Here is a 23,038-nt window from a genome sequence, read left to right on the forward strand (position 1 = left end):
GTTGATTCGGTGCTTGTGGGGTTGCTAATCTGTGAGTAGCAGGCTGGTATGGATTTTGGCTGATGGGAGTGAATGAATGTTGCATGGGATATAACAGGCTGCGGTACTGAGACCACTCACGAACGTTACTTTGGTTGTTTACTTGCGCCTGCCGCCGGGGAGGCCGGTAAGAAACGTATGTCTGCTGGGGCACAGTTGCACATTGAGTTGCGTCCGCACTTCCGCGTTGTTGACTCTGCTAGCGGCGGGAAGAGTTGTGGGTTTTGAAAGTCCGGAGAGCTCAAATTTATTGGAGCAGGAATGATCGGAGCCGGCAAGTGATGTTGTTGAACCCCGGTGACGGATGCATAGGTTGGCATACGAGCAATAGACAGCGCATCCCTGAAGTCAATGTTGTTGAACGTAGCTAATTCTTGAGCTCGTCGCCGTATATGGTATTCCGGGCAGGAACGGTCCGTGGATGAATGTTGTCCCCCGCAACGAGCGCAAATAGTGATAGGTGAGACACAGGATTCAACATTATGTGGACCACTACATTTAATGCATATCATCTGAGATCGACATTGTTTGCTGATGTGCCCGTAACGAAGACAGTTAAAGCACTGCCTGACAGTTGGTACATAGAGGTCGACGGGACATCTTGTTCTCTGAATAGACACGGCTTCCGGTAAAGTTTGAGAGTCGAAGGTTAACAAACAGGTCTGCAATTGAACGATTTGGTCTTTACCATATTTCTTTGTAAACCTCCGAACGCCTACAACAGGGAAGGGAGATTGTACGACTTCCAAAACCTCCGCTTCTTCAAGGTTGGTGACTACTTTCCTGATTACTCCCAGCTTATGGACGACAAAGAAAGGAATGTAAGCTTCTATATTTTTTGACTTTAATACCTCACTGGTAACTAGGAAATTAGCCTTGTCTGGGGTTTTCAGTTCCACCTTAACTTTTGTTTTTCCTGCTGAAGAGATGTTAAGGATAGAATTCTTCACTTCTGGCAAGGAAATATGCAATAATTTCCCTAGTGCCATAGGGTGCAAGCGGCCGAAGTTTGTGTCCAAACATTCCATGTAAACTACGAATGGTCCCCTGTCTGTACGTTTGTAAAAGTTGAGAGACCTCGGAGTAGGTGCAGGTCCCACAGGAGGAGTGTTAGTTGCAGCATGTTGGTTAGGAGTGAGCCCAGAAGCAGTTGCTACAGGGGGGTCAGCTAAATTTGAAACGTCAGTTACAGGTAAGAGTTGATTAGCATCTGCTATGAAGGTTTTGGAATTTCTTAAATCCAGACTGACCTCACTTTGTCGCTTGTTTCTCGTAGCGGAGAAGCTGGAGGAATCCTGTTCCGATAAATCCATATGCTCTTCTGCTGGCTGTATCCAAGATTCTCTCCGAACAGCTGCTAACGAGTGGCTGATCACAGCCGTCGTGTTGTCCAATGTAGTTCCTGGAGGAGCTGGTAAGGATGCTGCATCTGGATGTAGCCGCTGGGCAGGTGGTTGTTGTTGATGTTGTACCATAGGGGCGTCGAAGTCACCACCCCCTTCTTCATACACCCCACCATACATTGCAGGGGCTTGCCGTCACCGATAGTAATGTCAGGTGTTAATGTGCTTGTCAGCACGCGGCCGGCCGCACCGAGCACGTAAACAAGGCCCGTCCGCGCTGCTCGCCCACCGAAGCACGACTTGGCGCTGCTAGGGATGCGTTGACACCGCAAAAACACACGGCAACTCTAATTTGTAGGAGAACAGAGACTAAATTGTCTATATTTTTCAATATTTCTCGAGCACCACACGAAAACTGATGGTTGTTGAGGTTGCTAAACAGAGATAATGAAATGAGAGCTATCTGATCAGAATGCACCTCCGTTACAGAGGCCAATGTGAAGGTTAGTTACAGCGTCGTCACGTATTGAAACTTCGTGAAACTCCAGGGTTTGAAGAGGGAACATTCCACGATCTCCTACACCAAATTCCTCATTTTTTTCAACTGAAATTGGCCGAGAAAAAAAGTGTTGCATTATTTATTGAACGGCCCTTGCACGTATCAGATATAAAATCGTTAAAACAGAAATATTAAAGAAAAACATTACTTCTTTAGTCAGCAGGAAAAATATACGGGTGTATCAAAAGGATCATCCGATTTAAAAAAAAATCATATCTGTTATGTTATTTGAGATATGTGCGTTTAACGACGTATTGTTGGAAAGAGCAAGCTCTCGTGTATTCATGGTTCCAGCTAGGAAGCCGCACCGTGCGCCCATTTCTAATAAAAATGATCTCGGGACAACAGAAAGCATTTTGTTCTACGTTTTGCACAGTGCGCGTCAGTAATAACTATTCTGCGTGATTTTCGTACTGATGCTCCTACAGCACAGAGCATTAGGCGAAGACTTGAACAATTCCGAGAAACAGGTTGTTTGTGTAAGGGCAAATCGCCGGACCGCCCCGAGTGTCCGACACAGACACCGAACGCATCCGCCATAGTTTCACAAGGAGCCTAGAGAAATCCGTTCGCCGTGCAGCTCGACAGCTCAAACATGCCCCAGATGTCCGTCGGGCGCACGTTTACACATGAAACCATACAAAATTCAGCTACTGTAAGCTCTTCATGAAGGGGACAAACAACAACACGTGGAGATCCGTAATTTTGTTCTTGGAAAGATGGAGGATGACAGTATTCTTCCACGCTTCGTGTTGAGTGACGGGGCAACATTCCATTTAAATGGAAAGATGAAGCGTCATAATGTGAGAATATGGGACACGGAACAACCACATGAAGTTGTACAACATGAGAGGGACTCTCAGAATTCAATGTGTTTTGTGCAGTTTCATGGGAAAAGGTGTATGATCAATTTTTCTTTGCCGAGAAGACTCTTACGCGAAGCAAATATCTTGATATCCTTAGAACTTTCTTGTCCCACGGTTCGAGACTGATTTTCATTTACCAACAGAATGGGGCACCGCCACTCTGACATCTGTAAGTGCGGTATTGCTGAACGATGGAGCGGACGCATGGGACCAAATGATTTAGCCCTACATTACTGACCTCCACGGTCATCGGACCTAACTGTATGTGTTTATTTCTTGTGGAGGATTATAAAAGACTCTGTTTATGAGCCTCCGTTACCAACAACAATGAATGAATTGAGACGTCGCATAACAGCAGCTGTGGAAGCTGTAACTCAAGATATGCTCGCTGGAGTGTGGGAACAATCTGATACCGCATTGACATATGCCTTGCATCTGAAGGAGGCATATTGAACACCTATGAAAAGGTATGAAAATTTTTTTTTGAGTTTCCCGTTCATCAAGAAACAAAATTAATTGTATATATTTATTAGTTTGATAAGTACAGATGTGCCAAGTCGGATGGTTCTTTTTGATACACCCTGTATAATAAGATAAAGTAAACGAGAACATACGTAGTATAAAGACCGATGAAGAAGTTTCCGTTAAAAAGCCAGATTTACCCCTTGCCTACGCGTCGGTGTTCACACAACCGCATCGGAGCTACGGTGGGTTGCATATACGTTCAGGCAACGCACTCAAACGGAAACACTTTGATCGACTGTGATATAACTGTCAAAACTCTTTGGGTTATAGCCTAACGAACTTACGTTGGTAATACATTGTTCATGTACAGTTGGGTGGCCTGGTATGCAACAAAACAGAAATGTAATTGAGAAGGGTTTGGCAGAGAATAGATAATAAGACTGTATGACCAAATTTTTTCTACACTATTGAATTTTACAATAAACAACGTGGCAGAAGTGTTTCTCGAGTAGCTGTGACATAATATATCAACTGCAAACATGGGAGCTGTTATCCGAGGCTGTACGGGCGTCTTCGGAATGAAAATACGTTTTGTACGTTCTGTACCCGTGGTCTAGGGGTAGCGTCTTTGATTCACAATCAAAACGTCTTCGATCCCGGGTTCGATCCCCGCCACTGCCTAAATTTTGATAAATAATCGGCATTGGCGGCCGAAGACTTCCGGCATAAGAAGTCAGCCTCATTCTGCCAACGGCCTTGTCAAAGAGGGCGGAGGAGCGGATAGAGGTTCAGGGCACTCTCTTGTCCTAGGGGTGGGAAATTGCCCCTAAAGGCGGGAGAATCAGCAATGATCAACGACATGAGGATGCAGAAGGCAATGGAAACCACTGCATTAAAGACACGTAACGTGTATCCACAGGACATGTGGCCTGTAATTGAAGGAGTGTCATGATGATCTCTCCATTGGCAAAAGATTCCGGAATAGTCCCCCAATCGGATCTCCGGGAGGGGACTGCCAAGGGGGAGGTTACCATGAGAAAAAGATTGAATAATCAACGAAAGGATAACGTTCTACGAGTCGGGGCGTGGAATGTCAGAAGCTTGAACGTGGTAGGGAAACTAGAAAATCTGAAAAGGGAAATGCAAAGGCTCAATCTAGATATAGTAGGGGTCAGTGAAGTGAAGTGGAAGGAAGACAAGGATTTCTGGTCAGATGAGTATCGGGTAAAATCAACAGCAGCATAAAATGGTATAATAGGTGTAGGATTCGTTATGAATAGGAAGGTAGGGCAGAGGGTGTGTTACTGTGAACATTTCAGTGACCGGGTTGTTCTAATCAGAATCGACAGCAGACCAACACCAACGACGATAGTTAAGGTATACATGCCGACGTCGCAAGCTGAAGATGAACAGATAGAGAAAGTGTATGAGGATATTGAAAAGGTAATGCAGTATGTAAAGGGGGACGAAAATCTAATAGTCATGGGTGACTGGAATGCAGTTGTAGGGGAAGGAGTAGAAGAAAAGGTTACAGGAAAATATCGGCTTGGGACAAGGAATGAAAGAGGAGAAAGACTAATTGAGTTCTGTAACAAGTTTCAGCTAGTAATAGCGAATACCCCGTTCAAGAATCACAAAAGGAGGAGGTATACTTGGAAAAGGCCGGGAGATACGGGAAGATTTCAATTAGATTACATCATGGTCCGACAGAGATTCCGAAATCAGATACTGGATTGTAAGGCGTACCCAGGAGCAGATATAGACTCAGATCACAATATAGTAGTGATGAAGAGTAGGCTGAAGTTCAAGACATTAGTCAGGAATAATCAATACGCAAAGAAGTGGGATACGGAAGTACTAAGGAATGACGAGATACGTTTGAAGTTCTCTAACGCTATAGATACAGCAATAAGGAATAGCGCAGTAGGCAGTACAGTTGAAGAGGAATGGACATCTCTAAAAAGGACCATCAAAGAAGTTGGGAGGAAAACATAGGTACAAAGAAGGTAGCTGCGAAGAAACCATGGGTAACAGAAGAAATACTTCAGTTGATTGATGAAAGGAGGAAGTACAAACATGTTCCGGGAAAATCAGGAATACAGAAATACAAGTCGCTGAGGAATGAAATAAATAGGAAGTGCAGGGAAGCTAAGACGAAATGGCTGCAGGAAAAATGTGAAGACATCGAAAAAGATATGATTGTCGGAAGGACAGACTCAGCATACAGGAAAATCAAAACAACCTCTGGTGACATTAAAAGCAACGGTGGTAACATTAAGAGTGCAACGGGAATTCCACTGTTAAATGCAGAGGAGAGAGCAGATAGGTGGAAAGAATACATTGAAAGCCTCTATGAGGGTGAAGATTTGTCTGATGTGATAGAAGAAGAAACAGGAGTCGATTTAGAAGAGATAGGGGATCCAGTATTAGAATCGGAATTTAAAAGAGCTTTGGAGGACTTACGGTCAAATAAGGCAGAAGGGATAGATAACATTCCATCAGAATTTCTAAAATCATTGGGGGAAGTGGCAACAAAACGACTATTCACGTTGGTGTGTAGAATATATGAGTCTGGCGATATACCATCTGACTTTCGGAAAAGCATCATCCACACAATTCCGAAGACGGCAAGAGCTGACAAGTGCGATAATTATCGCACAATCAGCTTAACAGTTCATGCATCGAAGCTGCTTACAAGAATAATATACAGAAGAATGGAAAAGAAAATTGAGAATGCGCTAGGTGACGATCAGTTTGGCTTTAGGAAAAGTAAAGGGACGAGAGAGGCAATTCTGACGTTACGGCTAATAATGGAAGCAAGGCTAAAGAAAGATCAAGACACTTTCATAGGATTTGTCGACCTGGAAAAAGCGTTCGACAATATAAAATGGTGCAAGCTGTTCGAGATTCTGAAAAAAGTAGGGGTAAGCTATAGGGAGAGACGGGTCATATACAATATGTACAACAACCAAGAGGGAATAATAAGAGTGGACGATCAAGAACGAAGTGCTCGTATGAAGAAGGGTGTAAGACAAGGCTGTAGCCTTTCGCCCCTAATATTCAATCTGTACATAGAAGAAGCAATGATGGAAATAAAAGAAAGGTTCAAGAGTGGAATTAAAATACAAGGTGAAAGGATATCAGTGGTACGATTCGCTGATGACATTGCTATCCTGAGTGAAAGTGAAGAAGAATTAAATGATCTGCTGAACGGAATGAACAGTCAATGAGTACACAGTATGGTTTGAGAGTAAATCGGAGAAAGACGAAGGTAATGAGAAGTAGTAGAAATGAGAACAGCGAGAAACTTAACATCAGGATTGATGGTCACGAAGTCAATGAAGTTAAGGAATTCTGCTACCTAGGCAGCAAAATAAGCAATGACGGACGGAGCAAGGAGGACATCAAAAGCAGACTCGCTATGGCAAAAAAGGCATTTCTGGCCAAGAGAAGTCTACTAATATCAAATACCGGACTTAATTTGAGGAAGAAATTTCTGAGGATGTACGTCTGGAGTACAGCATTGTATGGTAGTGAAACATGGACTGTGGGAAAACCGGAACAGAAGGGAATCAAAGCATTTGAGATGTGGTGCTATAGACGAATGTTGAAAATTAGGCGGACTGATACGGTAAGGAATGAGGAGGTTCTACGCAGAATCAGAGAGGAAAGGAATATGTGGAAAACACTGATAAGGAGAAGGGACAGGATGATAGGACATCTGCTAAGACATGAGGGAATGACTTCCATGGTACTAGAGGGAGCTGTAGAGGGCAAAAACTGTAGAGGAAGACAGAGATTGGAATACGTCAAGCAAATAATTGAGGACGTAGGTTGCAAGTGCTACTCTGAGATGAAGAGGTTAGCATAGGAAAGGAATTCGTGGCGGGCCGCATCAAACCAGTCAGTAGACTGATGACCAAAAAAAAAAAAAAGAAAAAAAAAAGAAAAAAAAGAAAAAGCGATGTTACGCAAGCTGTGCAGGTAAGCACAGTGGCAGGTTTGACTCCGTTAGCAGGACTTTATCTCAGCATTTCGTTTTTAGAGAAGCCCCTACACAAAGCCCCCAGAGGCTTGCCTCGCCTTAGACTGGTACAGCTACTCTGCCGAAGCCTGCCTGCACTGAGTGGCCCTTCTGGTAGCTATGCGACCACCGGCGAAGCTCTCGACTTGGTTGGAGCGCGCGAACCCTCCAAGCCGGCACTCAACGTGCCTTAGATAATTCGGGTCTCCTTGCGAGTCGAAGGTTAGTAGAGAGTAACGCGCTGCCATTACCCACAATTTGAACAGTTTGTATTGTTAAATGTAGTGGCGTGTATAACATGTTCCTAACAATAGAAAAAAGAGCTAGTGAAAGCAGCACTCAAAAATTAGTCGATAAAATGGAAGATATGTCACTGCATCAAGCGAACGGAAATTGAACGGAAGCCGGTAAGGCTTCTTCACAAAATCAAGTGGACAAATGCGACTGGTGGCTACGTTTACGCGACATTTAAGCCACGGCCATGGTGCTCAAATAACATTTTTCATCACGATAGCTTCAATTATCAGCATAGGAATCACACAACCAATCGGTTGCAAATAATTGTTTGATACACTGACCTAGGCTTCTACACCTTTAAGAATGTCTTCATTGGAATGAAATTTTAAGAAGTCGTAAGATTACATTGCGAGAAAGCAATGGTCAAAGTTTCGAGCAGATATGCTCAAGTCAAAAATTAAAATTAAACCGTTCAAGCCTTTTGAATGTATGCCTTGCTAGGAACAACTTCATTTAGTCTGATGTCGTTCCTAGCAAGCCTTGAACAGTTTAATTTTAATTTTTGATTTGAGGATATCTGCTCGAAACTTTGACCATTGGTTTCTCGCGATGTAATTTTACGGTTTCTTAAAATTTCTTTGTGATGAAAACACCCTTAGAGGCAAAAACACCTGCCGGCAGCTGAGGTCATCAGTCCCCTAGAACTAAGAACTACTTAAACCTAACTAACGTAAGGACATCACACACATCCGTGCCCGAGGCAGGATTCGAACCTGCGACCGTAGCAGTCGCTCGGTTCCGGACTAAAGTGCCCAGAACCGCTCGGCCACCTTGGTCGGCCGTGCGCGAAGTCCAGGCGACACTACCTGCAACGGGTTCCACAGCTAGACGAGTTTGAGAGGGACCGCTTCGTGGGACTGTGAGAGGCTGGGTGGTCTTATCGTCATATTGCGCTCCACACCAGTCGTAGAGACATCAACCTTGTCCGTTGTTGGCGACAGTAGACACAGAAAGGCACACATGCATGGCATGTGGCATCTGTATGTCCAACATGCATCACAAGAAGGGGGGACTGACGTATTAAAGTTACTGAAGTTAAAATCTTCTGGGCTGTTAGGCCGCATAATATTTCCTCTAAAATAATCCACGTTTCGACCCCTCTGCTGAGATCTTCTTCAGGACCTTCCGGTGTCCACTACTGCTAGAACACCGGAACATCCTGAAGAAGATAACAGCAGAGGGGTCGAAACATCGATTATTTTAGAGGAAATATGACGCGGCTTAACAACCCAAAAGATTTTAACATTAGTGACAACGGCTACGAAAACCTGCAGACTAACATAAAACGTTTCTATGGACTGACATATTGTCTGCCACACAACAAAGGGTTCGACAGCAACGACAGGGGTCATTCTCCGGGCTGTATTTTCTTATACGCAAAATCCCTTGAGTGCTAATACCATTGGCAACCGTTTGCATGATACAGGGCTCACTATACGCCGTCCGTTAGGGCACCTGCGACTCACATCCACGCAGCAACGCTCCTGACTCGCCTCTTGTGGACAACAACGGACAAGGGGCCGTGCAGACCGGCAGTGGGTCATCTGTTGTGACAATTCTTGTTTCTATCTCGGAGGCTACGACCAACAGGTTCGTGTCTGCAGAAGTGGTTTGTCGTTGCCCATCACACGTCCCGCCAGCCTGGTGGGATGGTATGGGGAACGATGTTCTATGGTGTCCACTCACTGTTAGTGTCCTCTATGGGTTCCGTCAACTAGTGACTCAGCCATTCGTAAACACCCATGCCCTCAGCCTATTTCAACAGGACAAAGCTCGCCCTCATACTGTTGCCACCTCACGAGCGTGCCTTGTCGCTGTGGATACTCTCTCGTGGCGAACCACACCGCCCGATCTCCGGCCGATCGAGAAAATGTGGGGCTCCATGGGGCGTGCACCAGGACTCCATCTCACCCTCCAGTCTGAGCGCACAGGCACAAGCGGCGTGGGATTGCATATCACAGAACTACATCAGAGACACGTACAACTCCATGCCGCGACGTATGGACGCTTGTATTCAAAAGCCCTGTGGTCGGACTCCCTATACTAACATGTACGTTTTGTGGCCGTGTGGCGCAATAAACGTTGGTCCTTCAAAGATGAATTGCTGTCATTTCCTATGTGTGGTACCATCTGCCTGCCTGATTACAAAGATCGCAACTTGCCTTGTCCTTCTGGGTGCAGCTCTTTTTGTCCCGATTAGTTTAAATACAAGTGATCGAAGATAAATTAACTGTATGAGTTTAGTAGTTATTAAATAATGAAATTCGAACATTAATTTTATGTATGTACTCGAGGCTATGGAGAAATGACGATAAACGTGATGATGTTCCCCATGTTTTCGGTTCTTGTTATGAAAGTATTGGGATTAATATGTAAATTAATGTTTGTCAATATGGCTATTTATGAGCAAAAGCCCGTCTTCAAGCTTAGCGATATTCCAGCAAGGCTAACCTGGTACTCAACAGTCACCACAGTCCGGTACTTGCTGCAGAAGACACATTTAGGGTGGTAACGCAGTTTCACTGTAGCCTGTCGCCTGTTTCTCCTTGGATACGAGTCTTTAAATCGACCCAATAAAAACTGTCTCCTCCACTTTTTAGCTAGAAATCGAGGAGGCGACACATGGTTTCTCGTTCGATGTGGTCTGCAGGTAGGCAACATGGACTTGAGACTTAGGGGCCATGTTGGCAGAAGCAGCCTCAGAGGAATCGGAACGCAACTACTACGCGAGCAATCACTTCGATCGTTTTGCTATTAGTAAACCGTGATAACTCTTTGGCTAATTTACGATGCTAGCACGAATGTATGACCGCAACTGATGCTCGTAATCAACTTTGCTATCTTTCTCAATTGTCTCGTTATCTAAATCTTCTTATGGCCTCTGAACTGTTTTTTTATTCTTTTGAACTCAATCATCCGAGCAATGTCCGTCGGATTTCTTCTTATATTCTTGTTTAATTATTTAGGCACTGTGCGCAATCTTTTCTCTGCTACTGATGTTATTCATTTGTGCTCTAATTGCTTGTAGTTTTGAGGGTCGTATCTGTTTTATTTAAGTTTAAATACGGCTCTCTTCTGACCAGTGTTTGTCTGACATTTGTCCTACAGTTTACATCTAAACATGTCAGTTGCTAATGAGCAAAGGACTGGATTTAATTTAACCCTGCCAGTAGGAAAAGAAATCAGTTGTTTTAGTATCTGTATACAAACTGAAAGCTTTCAGGCACGTTTTCACTTTTAGCAGAACTTAGGAAAGGCCATGGGGCATGGAGAGCGCTTTATATACTTCGAGAAACAAGATATTAGTTCAACCTATGTCAGTATACTCATACGGCCGGGAGAGGAGTGTGCTGACTACATTCCCTTTCGTATTTGCATCCAGTGACGCCTGTGGGCCGAGGATGATACGGCGGCCGGTCGGTACCGTTGTGCTTTCACGGCCTGTTCGAGCGGAGTTTAGTTTTTATGTCAGCCTACTGACGAATGACTATGAATGATAAGTGATTCAAAATTGTCGCTTAGCGTGTGTACAAATTCCAGAAAGGCAAATAACGAACTACCAATAGACCTGTTTCACTATAGAGGACACGTGGGCAGAAGCGATAACTGTGTGCTCTATGAAAACATAACAGTAAGAACGAACCAGAACGTTGGATTCTGTAAGTTCCAACCGAATGTTATTTCGATGTGACGTAAGGAAAATTCACACGGACCTTTGGGAAGTGTCACCTGCTCGAGACCTCTTATCTGTTAAAAAGCTTCTGCGAAGAAGTCTATGTTTTTTCGACAGAAGGCGACCATCTCAAATCCTGCCTGGATAGATTGGAGTGAGGGAACGTAATGCTAGTTCGTTTAACTGCAACAGCGCTTCTGCCTCGCAGTTGGAACTTTTGATGGTAGCCAACTCCTATTAAAAGGATCCTCACCTATCGCTAGCCAGCTTGTAGAATCACAGCTGAGCAGTCTCCCACCAAACCAAAAAAGAGAACTGAACAGAAAGCAATAAAAGGAAGAGTCACCGGACGTATCTCGATAGCAATTATTATATGGACTATTTGATCAAGGGAAATGAGCATAAAATACGCTAAAATATGTTAGGGGACAGTTTCAGAGAAGACTGGTCATGTAACATAGGTCATCATTTCGTAGGTACATTGTATATTCCAGGTGTTAACTCTGTAGTGTGAGACCATTGACGAGCATTGTCTATCCAGGTACAGTACATTTACATAATGTCTTATGAAATGCACCAAAGACATGAAAAAGAAACATAATAACGATTACGTTAAAGACAAAAGGAGTGAAACGAGAATGACATATTTTAATAGAGAACTAAATACAAAGAAATCCTCTTGCCACTAGACTCGTCAGTTATTGGCGTTTTGCTGAACTTGTATTATTTATGCTGTGAATTAGCGATTCACCGTACAGATGTATCCCCAACTCACTTGGCTGTCGGCGCCAGCGCTGGTGTTACCTTTCGCCAAGGCAGAGTGCAACTGCATCAGCAAAATACTCGCTTGCAGGGCCACAGTGACGCATGGATGGCGTGCTGTCACATTGAGGAGCCGTTCGGTATACGTGGGTGGACCAGCAACCTCAACTTGGTGCTGGCGTCTGAGGCGGTGGACAGCGGCTGACAAGTCTTTGCATATGGCACCGGGACATGCATGGTGTACTGGCCCAGCTTGTTTACATCCACGTGTGGCTGGCTTAGGGAATTGGCTGGCGATTGTAGGTGGAGGAAGGGGCTATTTTTGTCGTCATCACAATGACTCACAGAGGAGATGCAGCATCAAAAACACCAGCAAGAAGGAAACACTGTCAGTTACTTGCTGAGGGGATAGCCGCCTTGACGAGGTGAAGCAGGAAGTGGTGGAGCCCACCAGCGATGCAGCCTGCTGGACTCCGCAGTGTGGGTTTGCAGTAGCTTGCCATCAAGAAAAGCCACAGTTTTTGTCAGGAACAGCGGATTGTGCTTGGCTTCATGGATGCTGTGAATGTGGCGTGGCCAGGATACAATCTGTTGTTAGCTGTGCTGTGTGTTAGGGTACGATGGCTAAAGGAGATTGTTACAGCTGTGATCAGTGCAAATCTTAGTAGTGCAGACGACCGTGTATGGTTTGGTCAATTTGAACTGTGCAAGAGACCACAGTGCATAATTTACATATTGTTTCCGAACCCGTGTGGAATTAGAAACCGTACTAGTAACTTCTTAGAAATTTCTTCCTCAAATTAAGGCCCGTGTTTGGTACCAGTAGACTTGGCCAGGAATGCCCGCTTTGCCTGTGCGAGTCTGCTCTTTATTTACTTCGTCCGTCATGGGTTATTTTGCTTCCAAGGTAGCGGAATTTCTTCACTTCGTCTAACATGTGATCACCAATGATACTACGTTTTTCGCTATTCTTTCTGCTGCTTCTCATTACTTCGTCTTTTTCAGGTTAATTCTCAATCGATATTCTGTACTCATTAGACTGTACATTCTATTCAACAGATCCTGTAATCCTTCTTAACTTTTATTGCCGCCCGGGATTAGCCGAGCGGTCTCAGGCGCTGCAGCCATAGACTGTGCGGCTGGTCCCGGCGGAGGTTCGAGTCCTCCCTCGGGCATGGGTGTGTGTGTTTGTCCGTAGGATAATTTAGTTTAAGTAGTGTGTAAGCTTAGGGACTGATGACCTTGGCAGTTAAGTCCCATAAGATTTCACACACATTTGAACATTTTTTTAAAATTTTTTAACAATGTCATCAGCGAGTCTTACATTGCTTTCACCCTGAATTTCAATCCCACTCCTGAACCTTTATTTATTTCCGTCATGTTTCTTCTATATATAGATTAAACAGTAGGGGTGAAAGACTGCTTTCCTGTCTTACACCTCTTTAATTCGAACATTTCGTTCTTCGTCTTCCAGTCTTATTGTTCCGTCTTCATTCTAGTACATGATGTGTATTACCCGCCTTGCTCTGATTTGTTTATGAATTCCGAACTCCTTGCATCATTTTACACTGTCGAACGCGTTTTCTGGGTCGACTAATCCTATGTAAGCCTCTTGATTTTTCTTCAGTCGTGCTTCCATTACCAAGCGCAACGTTACAACCGTTTCTTTGGTGCCTTTACCTTTTCGAAAGCCAAACCGATCTTCATTTAACAGATCCTTCGTTTCCTTTCCTTTCTTCGGTATACTGTCCTTGTAAGCAGCTTGGATGCATCAGCAACAAAGCCGATTGTTCTCGTACTTGCCCTTGCTCTCTTCGGAATTGTGTGGATGATTATTTTCCGAACCTCTGATCGTACGTCGCCGGTCACATAGATTCTATACACTAATTTGAATACCCATTTGATTGCCACTTCCTCCAAGGGTTTCAGAAATTCCTATGAAATGTTGACTATCCTTTCTACCTTATTGGATCTCAAGTCTTGCACAGCTCCTTTAAATTCTTAGTCTAATACTGGCTTCCCTGTCTTTTGCAAACCGACTCCAATTTCCTCATAGAGCCCTTCAGCGTTCTTTTTTCCCCTATCCGCTTTCTCCTCTGCGTTTAATAGTGGACTTTCCTTTGCACTCTTAATGTTACCACCCTTGCTTTTAATTTCACCGAAGGTTGTTTTGACTTTTCTGTTTGCTTAGTCAGTCCTCCCGACGATCATGTCTTTTTCGATTTCTTCGCATCTTAGCTACAGCCATGTCGCCTAGGCTGTTCTGCTCTTCCCCTTCGTTTCATTTCTAAGAGATATATTTTGCTGTATTCCTGCTTTCCCTGAACACTTTTATACTTCTTCTTTTCTCGATCAAGTGAAGTATTTCTTACAATAGCTGTTAGAGAACAATTTTAAGTTGTGAACAGTAGATTAATAAAACATTTTAAAATATAAAGAATGTACGATCAATAATTGTTGTAACATGTATTTAGCCGGCTGGTGTGGCCGTGCGGTTCTAGGTGCTTCAGTCTGGAACCACGTGACCGCTACGGTCGCAGGTTCGAATCCTGCCTCGGGCATGGATGTGTGTGATGTCCTTAGGTTAGTTAGGTTTAAGTAGTTCTAAGTTCTAGGGGACTGATGACCATAGATGTTAAGTCCCATAGTGCTCAGAGCCACTTTTTTTTTAACATGTATTTGTATCACAATAAAAAGTCCCAGTCCTTTGACGCATGTCACCATTTGCCGCCTCTGGCCAAGATTACGCGAGCACTGCAGGTATCCCTTAGTGTAAGTTTACGTTTTAACATCCAGCGATGTTCATATGTGGAGGCTACATTGTATATTGCCACGTTTATATTTTGTGGCTAGAAACTTACACACACGTCCGGTAGCAGTGGGATACTTACGTATATGATGCACTATTTTCCTTCAAAGAGATCTGGAATATTTCAAGTCGTCAGTGCTAATTATCGTGACATCCACTATATTTTGTTCTTCAGGATGATTTGATAATGGACAGACTGTCCGAAACTAGTCATCAATAAGTAAACAAAAATTTCTACAGAAACTTTCTAACAGTTATTGTAATCACATTAAAGTTACAGACCTGTTTCAACCCCAGCGTTTTGGAGATACTGAAGTATTTCTTTTGTTTTTCAAGATCTCATCGCAGTTACCATCTTTTAACCTATGTTTGTCCCTTCATATGTGAGTGCTCTTTTTAGAGATGTCCACTCCTCTTCCACTGACCTCGCCAGGTTTGCCGAGAGAGCTAATACGCTGCTTCCCCGAGTCGGGTAGGCCCGCCGGCCCCAGATCGAGTCCGCCCAGCGTATTAACGACGAGGGCCGGTGTGCTGGCCAGCCTGGATGTGGTTTTTAGGTGATTTTCCTCATCCCACTATGTGAATACCAGGCTGGTCCCCACGTTCCGCCTCAGATACACGAATCGCAGACACTTGCTGCATGTTCACACTATTTCATGATTTACACTAGACGCAGACTGCTGGGGGGGGAGGGGGGGGGGGTACGGGGTGACGGCAGGAAGGGCATCCGATCCGGTCACCGCTTCAGATTAACCATGCCAAATCCGATTGTAACAATGCCAACCCTGTGAAAACTGCGGGACAAAGGCACAAGCGAAAGAAAGAAAGAAAGAACTCCTCTTCAACTGAGCGGCCTACTGTGGTATTCCTTACCACAGTATCCACATCTTTAGCCAACATCAAACACGTGTCACCACTGAGGTACGTAACTATACAACTATCTGAAACAGTTACTACATAGGTTAAGCACTTCAAGAACAGCGAATGCGTTCAATGCTTTAGCGTGTCTCACTGTGCCATTCGCTCTAGAATAACAACGAAATAACCGATGTACAATTATGGTTTGCTTCCAGTGGCATCACTTCTTGGGTAGGCGTGCTGCATTCGACGACCAATCGCTGAGCCGTCAATTTTTTCTTTAATTTATGGTTGAACTTTCTGTGAATGAAATGCAGTCATTTCTTCGCGTCATATGATCTCTGTTGCCTCAATATCTTTGAAGTTTCACTGTTCATTTTTGTTGCAGTCATCTTTGTTTGAGATTATGATTGAGACAGAGAACACGATTTGTTTCCAAATTTACTAAACGCGCAAAACAAACTGACACTCGGTACGGTGGACGGTGGGGCTAACCATAAATGCACTTCCAATTTACGGCCACTCCCATTAGTCACGGTGCCGAGTGGCAACTTAGTTTGCGCGTACAGTAAATCAAGTAATGTTTTAGCTTAACCGTTGAACAGCATACTTTATGATAAATTATATTCCCATGAAAAGTAATGTTTCTATGTTGTCCACTAGTAAACTGTTTTAAGTACTATACATTTAAATAATGTTTCTTATAGACAAGAAAATCTGTCCGGCTTTAATATTTCCTCTAAAAAATATTTCTTTTGAATGAAATGTCGTGCATGTTGGTTTGTGTTACTGAAACAAAAGGCATCAATAATAATGATGATGGTAACAGTAATATGCATTGAAGTATCAAGTGCACACTGTGCTTGAATAACTTCCATTATGTAGGTAGTAAACAAAATAACACCCTAATCATACGCAGGCAGAAACCAGTAACAAAACAATTATCCATTGTGATCCGTGAGCATCACACGTTTATTGTTTCGTCTTTTCCACTTTCTGTGTTATAAGAGTGCGTAAGTGACCACTAACATCACTTATTTGTTTATTTGGTTAAACTCTCTCAACCTGACGTCTATAACACGTAACTTCACAAATGTATAGCACACATACAAATGGCAATACATGCCACTTTGTGACGAGTCACCTTTAACTCTTAATGACAATTACTGCAATTTTCAAGTGAGTGACTGCTATGTCCACTTACTAACGATTCTGCTTTACTGGTATAATCTGACTTTATTAACACGTGAACTGTAATCAGCATCTCACGGTATCTACCAGAAAATGAAACATTTACTGGTAAAAGTTTATATTTGTGTGTTAGGAAGAAAAAAATGTTCCTTCGCTTTTTGATAATACGTATTTCCAGGGGGAAAATTAATATTTAACAAACTGACTTCATATAAAGATATAAAAAGTCCATGACTGTTCACCCACCAATTACCGAGTGACAGACTGCCAGTGCTTTGCATTTCGATGTATTGTTGTTGCGTTCTTCAGTCTGAAGACTAGTTACCAATCCTCCATGATACTCTGTCCCATGCAAGCCTCTTCATTTCCGAAGAACTGCTGCAACTTACGTCCTTCTGAATCTGCTTACTGTATTCATCTCTTGGTCCCAAGATTTTTATCCCCTTTCCCACACTTCTTCCAATACTACATTGGTGATCCCTTGATGTCTAATAGCGTGTCCTATCAAGCGATCCCTTCTTCTATTCAGGTTGTGCCACAAACTTCCCCCCCCCTCCCCCCCCCCCCCCAGCCCAATTCTATTCAGTACCTCCTCACCAGTTATGTGATTTATCCGTCTAATCTTCATCATTCTTCCGTAGCACCACATTTCAAAAGCTTCTATTCTCTTCTATATTCGATATTAACAAATTTCTTTTCTTCAGAAACGCTTTTCTTGCCATTGTCAGCCTACACTTTATCTCCTCTCTAATTCGACCATCGTCAAGTTATCTTGCTGTTAGCAAAACTGATCTACTACTTCAAGTTTCTCGTTTCCTAGTCTGATTCGCTCAGAATCACCTGATTTAATTCGACAACTTTTACTTTTGTTGATTTTCATCTTACACCCACCTTTCAAGACAGTGTCCATTCCGTTAAACTGCTCTTCCAAGTCATTTGCTGTCTCTGACAGAATTACAATGCCATCGGCAAATCTCAAATTTTTTATTTCTTCTCCCTGAACTTCAATTCCTTCTCCAAATTTTTCTATGGTTTCGTTTCCTGCTTGCTCAGTGTACAGATTGAACAACATCGGAAATATGCTACAATCCTGACGCACTCTTTTCTCAGTCACTGCTTTCTTTTCACGCCCCTCGACTCTTATATCTGGTTTCTGTTCAAGTTGTAAATACCTTTTCGCTCCCTTCAGAAATTCAAAGAGAGTATTCCAGTCAACATTCTCAAAAGCTTTCTCTAAGTCTACTACTGCTATAAGCCTAGGTTTGCCCTTCCTTAACCTATCTTCTAAGATACGTCGTAAAGCCAGTATTTTCTCGCGTGTGCCTACATCTCTCCAGAATCCAAACTGACCTCCCCGTGGTCGGTTTATATCAGTTTTTACATTCTTCTGTAATGTATTTGAGTTAGTAATTTGGTACCATGGCTCATTAAGCTAATAGCTCGATAATATTCCCACGTGTCAGCACTTTGGAAGTGAAATTACTACATTCTTCTTGAAGTCTGAGGGTATTTCGGCTGTCTCATATATCTTACACACCAGATGGAAGAGTTTTGTCATGGCTGGCTCTCTCTAGGCTACCAGTAGGTCTCCAGGGGCCTTGTCTCGACTTAGATCTTTCTGTGCTCTGTTAAACTCGTCTCACGAAATCATGTCTCCCATCTGCTCTTCATCTACGTCCTCTTCCATTTCATATTGCCTGCCAGTTCATCTGCCTTGTACAGACCCTCTATAAACTCCTTCCACCTTTCAGCTTTCCCTTTTTTGCTTAGGACTGGTTTACCTTCTGAGCTCTTGATATTCATTCAGCTGCATCTCTTTTCTCCAAGGGCCTCTTTAATTTCGATATAAGTTCTTATTATTTTGCACTCTGTTTGGTAGACTGCGATACTCATTCTGGAGACGCAAACGTATCGTCTGCGAGCTAAATGCCTTTCGTGGCCAACAGAAAGTTTTCAGTGATTCTGGTTGTACACAAGTTTTCATAATGGCATTAGTTGAGTGATATTTTCTTGAGGTTTAATTAAATGCATTTGAGCCATAAAAATGGAAATTGTCAGTCAACGACGGTTAATTGAAAAGTAGCTTTCCGTGAGGCTATAATTAAAACACTGAAATAGTTAAATCAAAAATATATTATATTTACATTATTGTGCAGTTTTCTACACAATCACCATCCAGATTTAAGCATTTGTCATACCTCTTACCGAGCTGACAAATTCCCTCTAGAAGCAATTCAGTCAACTGATATTGCAGCCAACCCATAATAGCATCTGCAAGTTTTACGTCGTAGCACTAACTTTCGGGAGCCGAGTTACTTTTCCATGTGCATGAAAGGAAGAAATCACTTAGAGGCAAGTCTGTGATGAAGGGCTGTTGTTCAGAAACGTCCCACTTAAAGTGACGCAGCAATTCTTGTGTTTGCCAAGAAAGTGTGGTCGGGCATTGTCGTGCAAAAACACGGCACAGTTGTCAAAGAGACTGCGTCGTTTATTTTGAATGGCTCTTTTCAGTTTTCTTATGTCTCACAATAGGCGTGATAACTGATTGTCCTTTCACGTTCCATAAAGTCATAAAACAAGATTTCTTTATCGTGCCGCTAGCAGTAGCCACAACCTTTCTGGCTGACAGAGTTAGGCTAATTTTTTATGGTTTGTAGGACGCAGCGGTATACCATTGACTGCTGTTTTGCCTACTTATAGAATTGCTAACCCTTGCCTTGTCATTAAGTTGATCATATTTCCACGCTCAAATTCGGGTCACATTACAACTTTCGATATTCCAAGAAAGAGGAAGATCTTATTTGAATGTAGTAATACTTTACTAGTATCGGTATCTTCTAAGACGAAGAAGTGTGAACAGACCAACTGTATTTACCAGTGCTCTGGACTGTCTTCAGCCTGCAAATGAAAAAATTCAACACAAGTTTCGTCATAACTCACTCTAGCCATTAACATTGCTTTAGTAGTTTCTATAGCAAGGTGTTTTGGATCGCTTTGTCAATCAGTTTCACCAACGTAACTAAAACTAATTATACAGTGTACGTATACAGATGAAATAAATATATAACTCGAGATAGATCGTTTCATAGTTGTTAAATCTGGGACAAATAGGTGTCCAGAATTGCCTCTCAAAAAGCTAAAAAGCTTGTGACTGTTCCAATAGAAACGTGACTGTTGCTTACTTATTCGTCACTAGTCGTGATTACGTTCGATAGGTCTTCCACTTTCGCATCCTAACAAAGAAAATCCAAGCAAGCTGTCAGACCTTGAAATTTGAGTCCCTCGGGAAGGAATTTTTGAAATGAGTAATTGTGTAGATACGATCTATTCAGAAAAGTTCGAGAAATTTGAAGAAATGTGTCCGACAGTTGAGACAGTAGTTTTCGCGAATATTTTCGTTAATTTTCCGTACAAGTTTGCTGCTAGCTACAGACGGATGGCCACTTCTATCAGCATCGTTGACATTCGACGAACCACTCTTAAACATGCAGCATGATGACGCACTATATCTCTTTACTTATGACATTGTTTCCGTATACATTATACAGCTCAAATTTTGGGACGAATGTCAGCACGTTTTAAATTCGTTGCCTCTAAAAACCATACTACGGATATCACATTTGGCGCAAATGTCAGTTCCAGTGCTTGCTTTGAACGGTTACCGTAGGCTAAATAAGCGGTGTTATTTTCTCACTGTCCCTACACATTACACACTGCCCTAATGCGAATGTCAGTGTAGTGACGATTGCGTTCCGTTCTCTACTTCCCGTGTTAGACCACTGAAGTTTCTTTTCCAATATCCCTCGTATTTAACGCTTAACCGTAATGGCTTTAATTGACAAGAGACCAAGTCTTTTGAAACTTGTGTTACTACAATTATGCGCTAAGGAATGTAAGCTGATGCTTGGGTAGTTGAGCACTGACCTTGTTGATGACCTTGCAGGCGTACTCCTTCTTGCCCTTGTACAAGCACTTGTACACTGTGGACGACGCCCCCCTGCAACAGAGAGATAATGGATTTCAGTCTGCAGCTGCGATTTCGTGCTGCAGCGTACTTTGCGCTCTTCCTTTGTTCTGGCAGTCTGGTGCTATAACCACTGTTTCTTAGACTTCGCATGTAATTAACTAGAGCCGTTGTTAAGTCGCAGAAAGACCTAACGCTCCTGCTATCTAAGAACACTCCATCAACGCTCCACTGAGTTTACAAAGCGCACCGTTGACTTTGTGTGTGTGTGTGTGTGTGTGTGTGTGTGTGTGTGTGTGTATGTGTGTGTGTGTGTGTGTGTGTGTGTCTGTTGACAAGAATGGTGAAGGTGTCGTAACGAATGCTGCTCCTCTTTGAAGGCAACACAAGCAACCACAGAACTAAACATCTCCAGCTAAGAGAATGCTAGCTGTCAGCAACGTTTTAAATTCAAACCTACTGTGTGATTGGCCGGAATTCTTAACGAGAACTTTGCATATTTAATTGTGCAAATACGGTTTTGCCTTCACTAAACCCACATTCTCCCTGTTTAACAGGAGAGTGTTTCATAAAGTAATTTTGCATAATTATGAATGTAGTACTGGATTTTGATATTTACATTTACAAAATTACTGACAGAGAAACATTAACAGAGCAAATATATACTTTAGTATGGTATGTATGTTTATGTGGCTTTTGTTCCAGCGTATCACCTGCAAATAATGAGGATTATTCATTGTTACGTTACTTAACTCTGATTCAAAGAATCCGGCAACACCTGCACAATGCGAGGCCGACCACCAGACATCACAAGAGGTGGATTTGCTAGTATAAAATGAAGCGGGGATTATTTTGTTGTCAGTAGAGTAGCAGAAACAGCATAATTGGTTGGTCAGCAGAGCTCAATGAATTTGATACTGGATTAGGCAACGAATGTTACATGAGTAACAAATCTATCACGGACGTTTCCACCTTTCTAAAGGTGCCCAGTTCGAATAATGATGTGATTGTAAGCTGGAAACGCGTACGGACAACCACAACTAAACAAAGACCAGGAAAACCTTGAGTACTGGCTGAAAGGAAACGTCGAGCACAGCGGTGGATGATTGCTGAAAAATATCGCATGAAATCAGCAGCAGGAATCACTCTTGCATCGCATGAACTCAACACCAGGAATCACTCTTGAATCAGCAGCAGAAATCATTCGTGAGTTATCGTGTCTTATCTTCAAGGTCCTTACGTGCGATGTATGTTGGCGGCAGCAGAATCGTTCGGAAGTCAGCTTCAAATGCCGGTTCTCTAAATTTTCTCAGTAGTGTTTCTCGAAAAGAACGACGTCTTTCCTCCATGGATTCCCATTTGAGTTACCAAAGCATCTCCATAACACTTTACGTGTTGTTCGAACCTAGCGGTAACAAATCTAGCAACCCGCCTCTTAGTTGTTTCGATGTATTCCTTCACTCCGACCTGGTACGGATCCCAGAACTCAATAACAGATTGCACCAGCGCCTTATACGCGGTCTCCTTTACAGGTGAACCAATCTTCCCTAAAAAATGGCTCTGAGCACTATGGAACTTAACATCTATGGTCATCAGTCCACTAGAACTTAGAACTACTTAAACCTAACTAACCTAAGGACATCACACAACACCCAGCCATCACGAGGCAGAGAAAATCCCTGACCCCGCCGGGAATCGAACCCGGGAACCCGGGCGTGGGAAGCGAGAACGCTACCGCACGACCACGAGATGCGGGCAATCTTCCCTAAAATTCTCCAAATAAACCGAAGTCGAGCTTTCGCCTTTCCTACCACAGTTCTCACATGCTCGTTCCACCTCACAGTGCTTTTCAACAATATGCCCAGATTTTTAAACGACTTGACTCTGTCTTTCTGGACACTAGTAATACTGTATCTGAACATTACAGGTTTGATCTTCCTACTCATCCGCGTTAACTCACATTTTTCCACGTTGAGGACTAGCTGCCATTCAGCATACCAACTGGAAATTTAGTCTAAGTCATCTTGTATGTTCTTACAGTCATTCAACATCGACACCTTACGGTACACCACGACATCAATGGTCTAGCGGTTCTAGGCGCTCAGTCCGGAACCGCGCGACTGCTACGGTCACAGGTTCGAATCCTGCCTCGGGCATGGATGTGTGTGATGTCCATAGGTTAGTTAGG

General features: G+C 43.1%; 1 protein-coding gene across 1 annotated transcript in view; it reads right to left on the reverse strand.

Moving 5' to 3' along the window:
• LOC124622290 (calcium/calmodulin-dependent protein kinase type IV-like) overlaps positions 1–23,038 on the reverse strand; it is a 601,039-nt gene that overhangs the window by 198,918 nt on the left and 379,083 nt on the right. The window contains exon 3 of the mRNA XM_047147960.1: positions 20,811–20,883. Within this exon, the coding sequence (XP_047003916.1) occupies positions 20,811–20,883 (73 nt within the window). The remainder of the gene's footprint in view (positions 1–20,810; positions 20,884–23,038) is intronic.

This window comes from Schistocerca americana, chromosome 7 (assembly GCF_021461395.2).
Source record: "Schistocerca americana isolate TAMUIC-IGC-003095 chromosome 7, iqSchAmer2.1, whole genome shotgun sequence".
Classification (NCBI taxonomy): domain Eukaryota; kingdom Metazoa; phylum Arthropoda; class Insecta; order Orthoptera; family Acrididae; genus Schistocerca; species Schistocerca americana.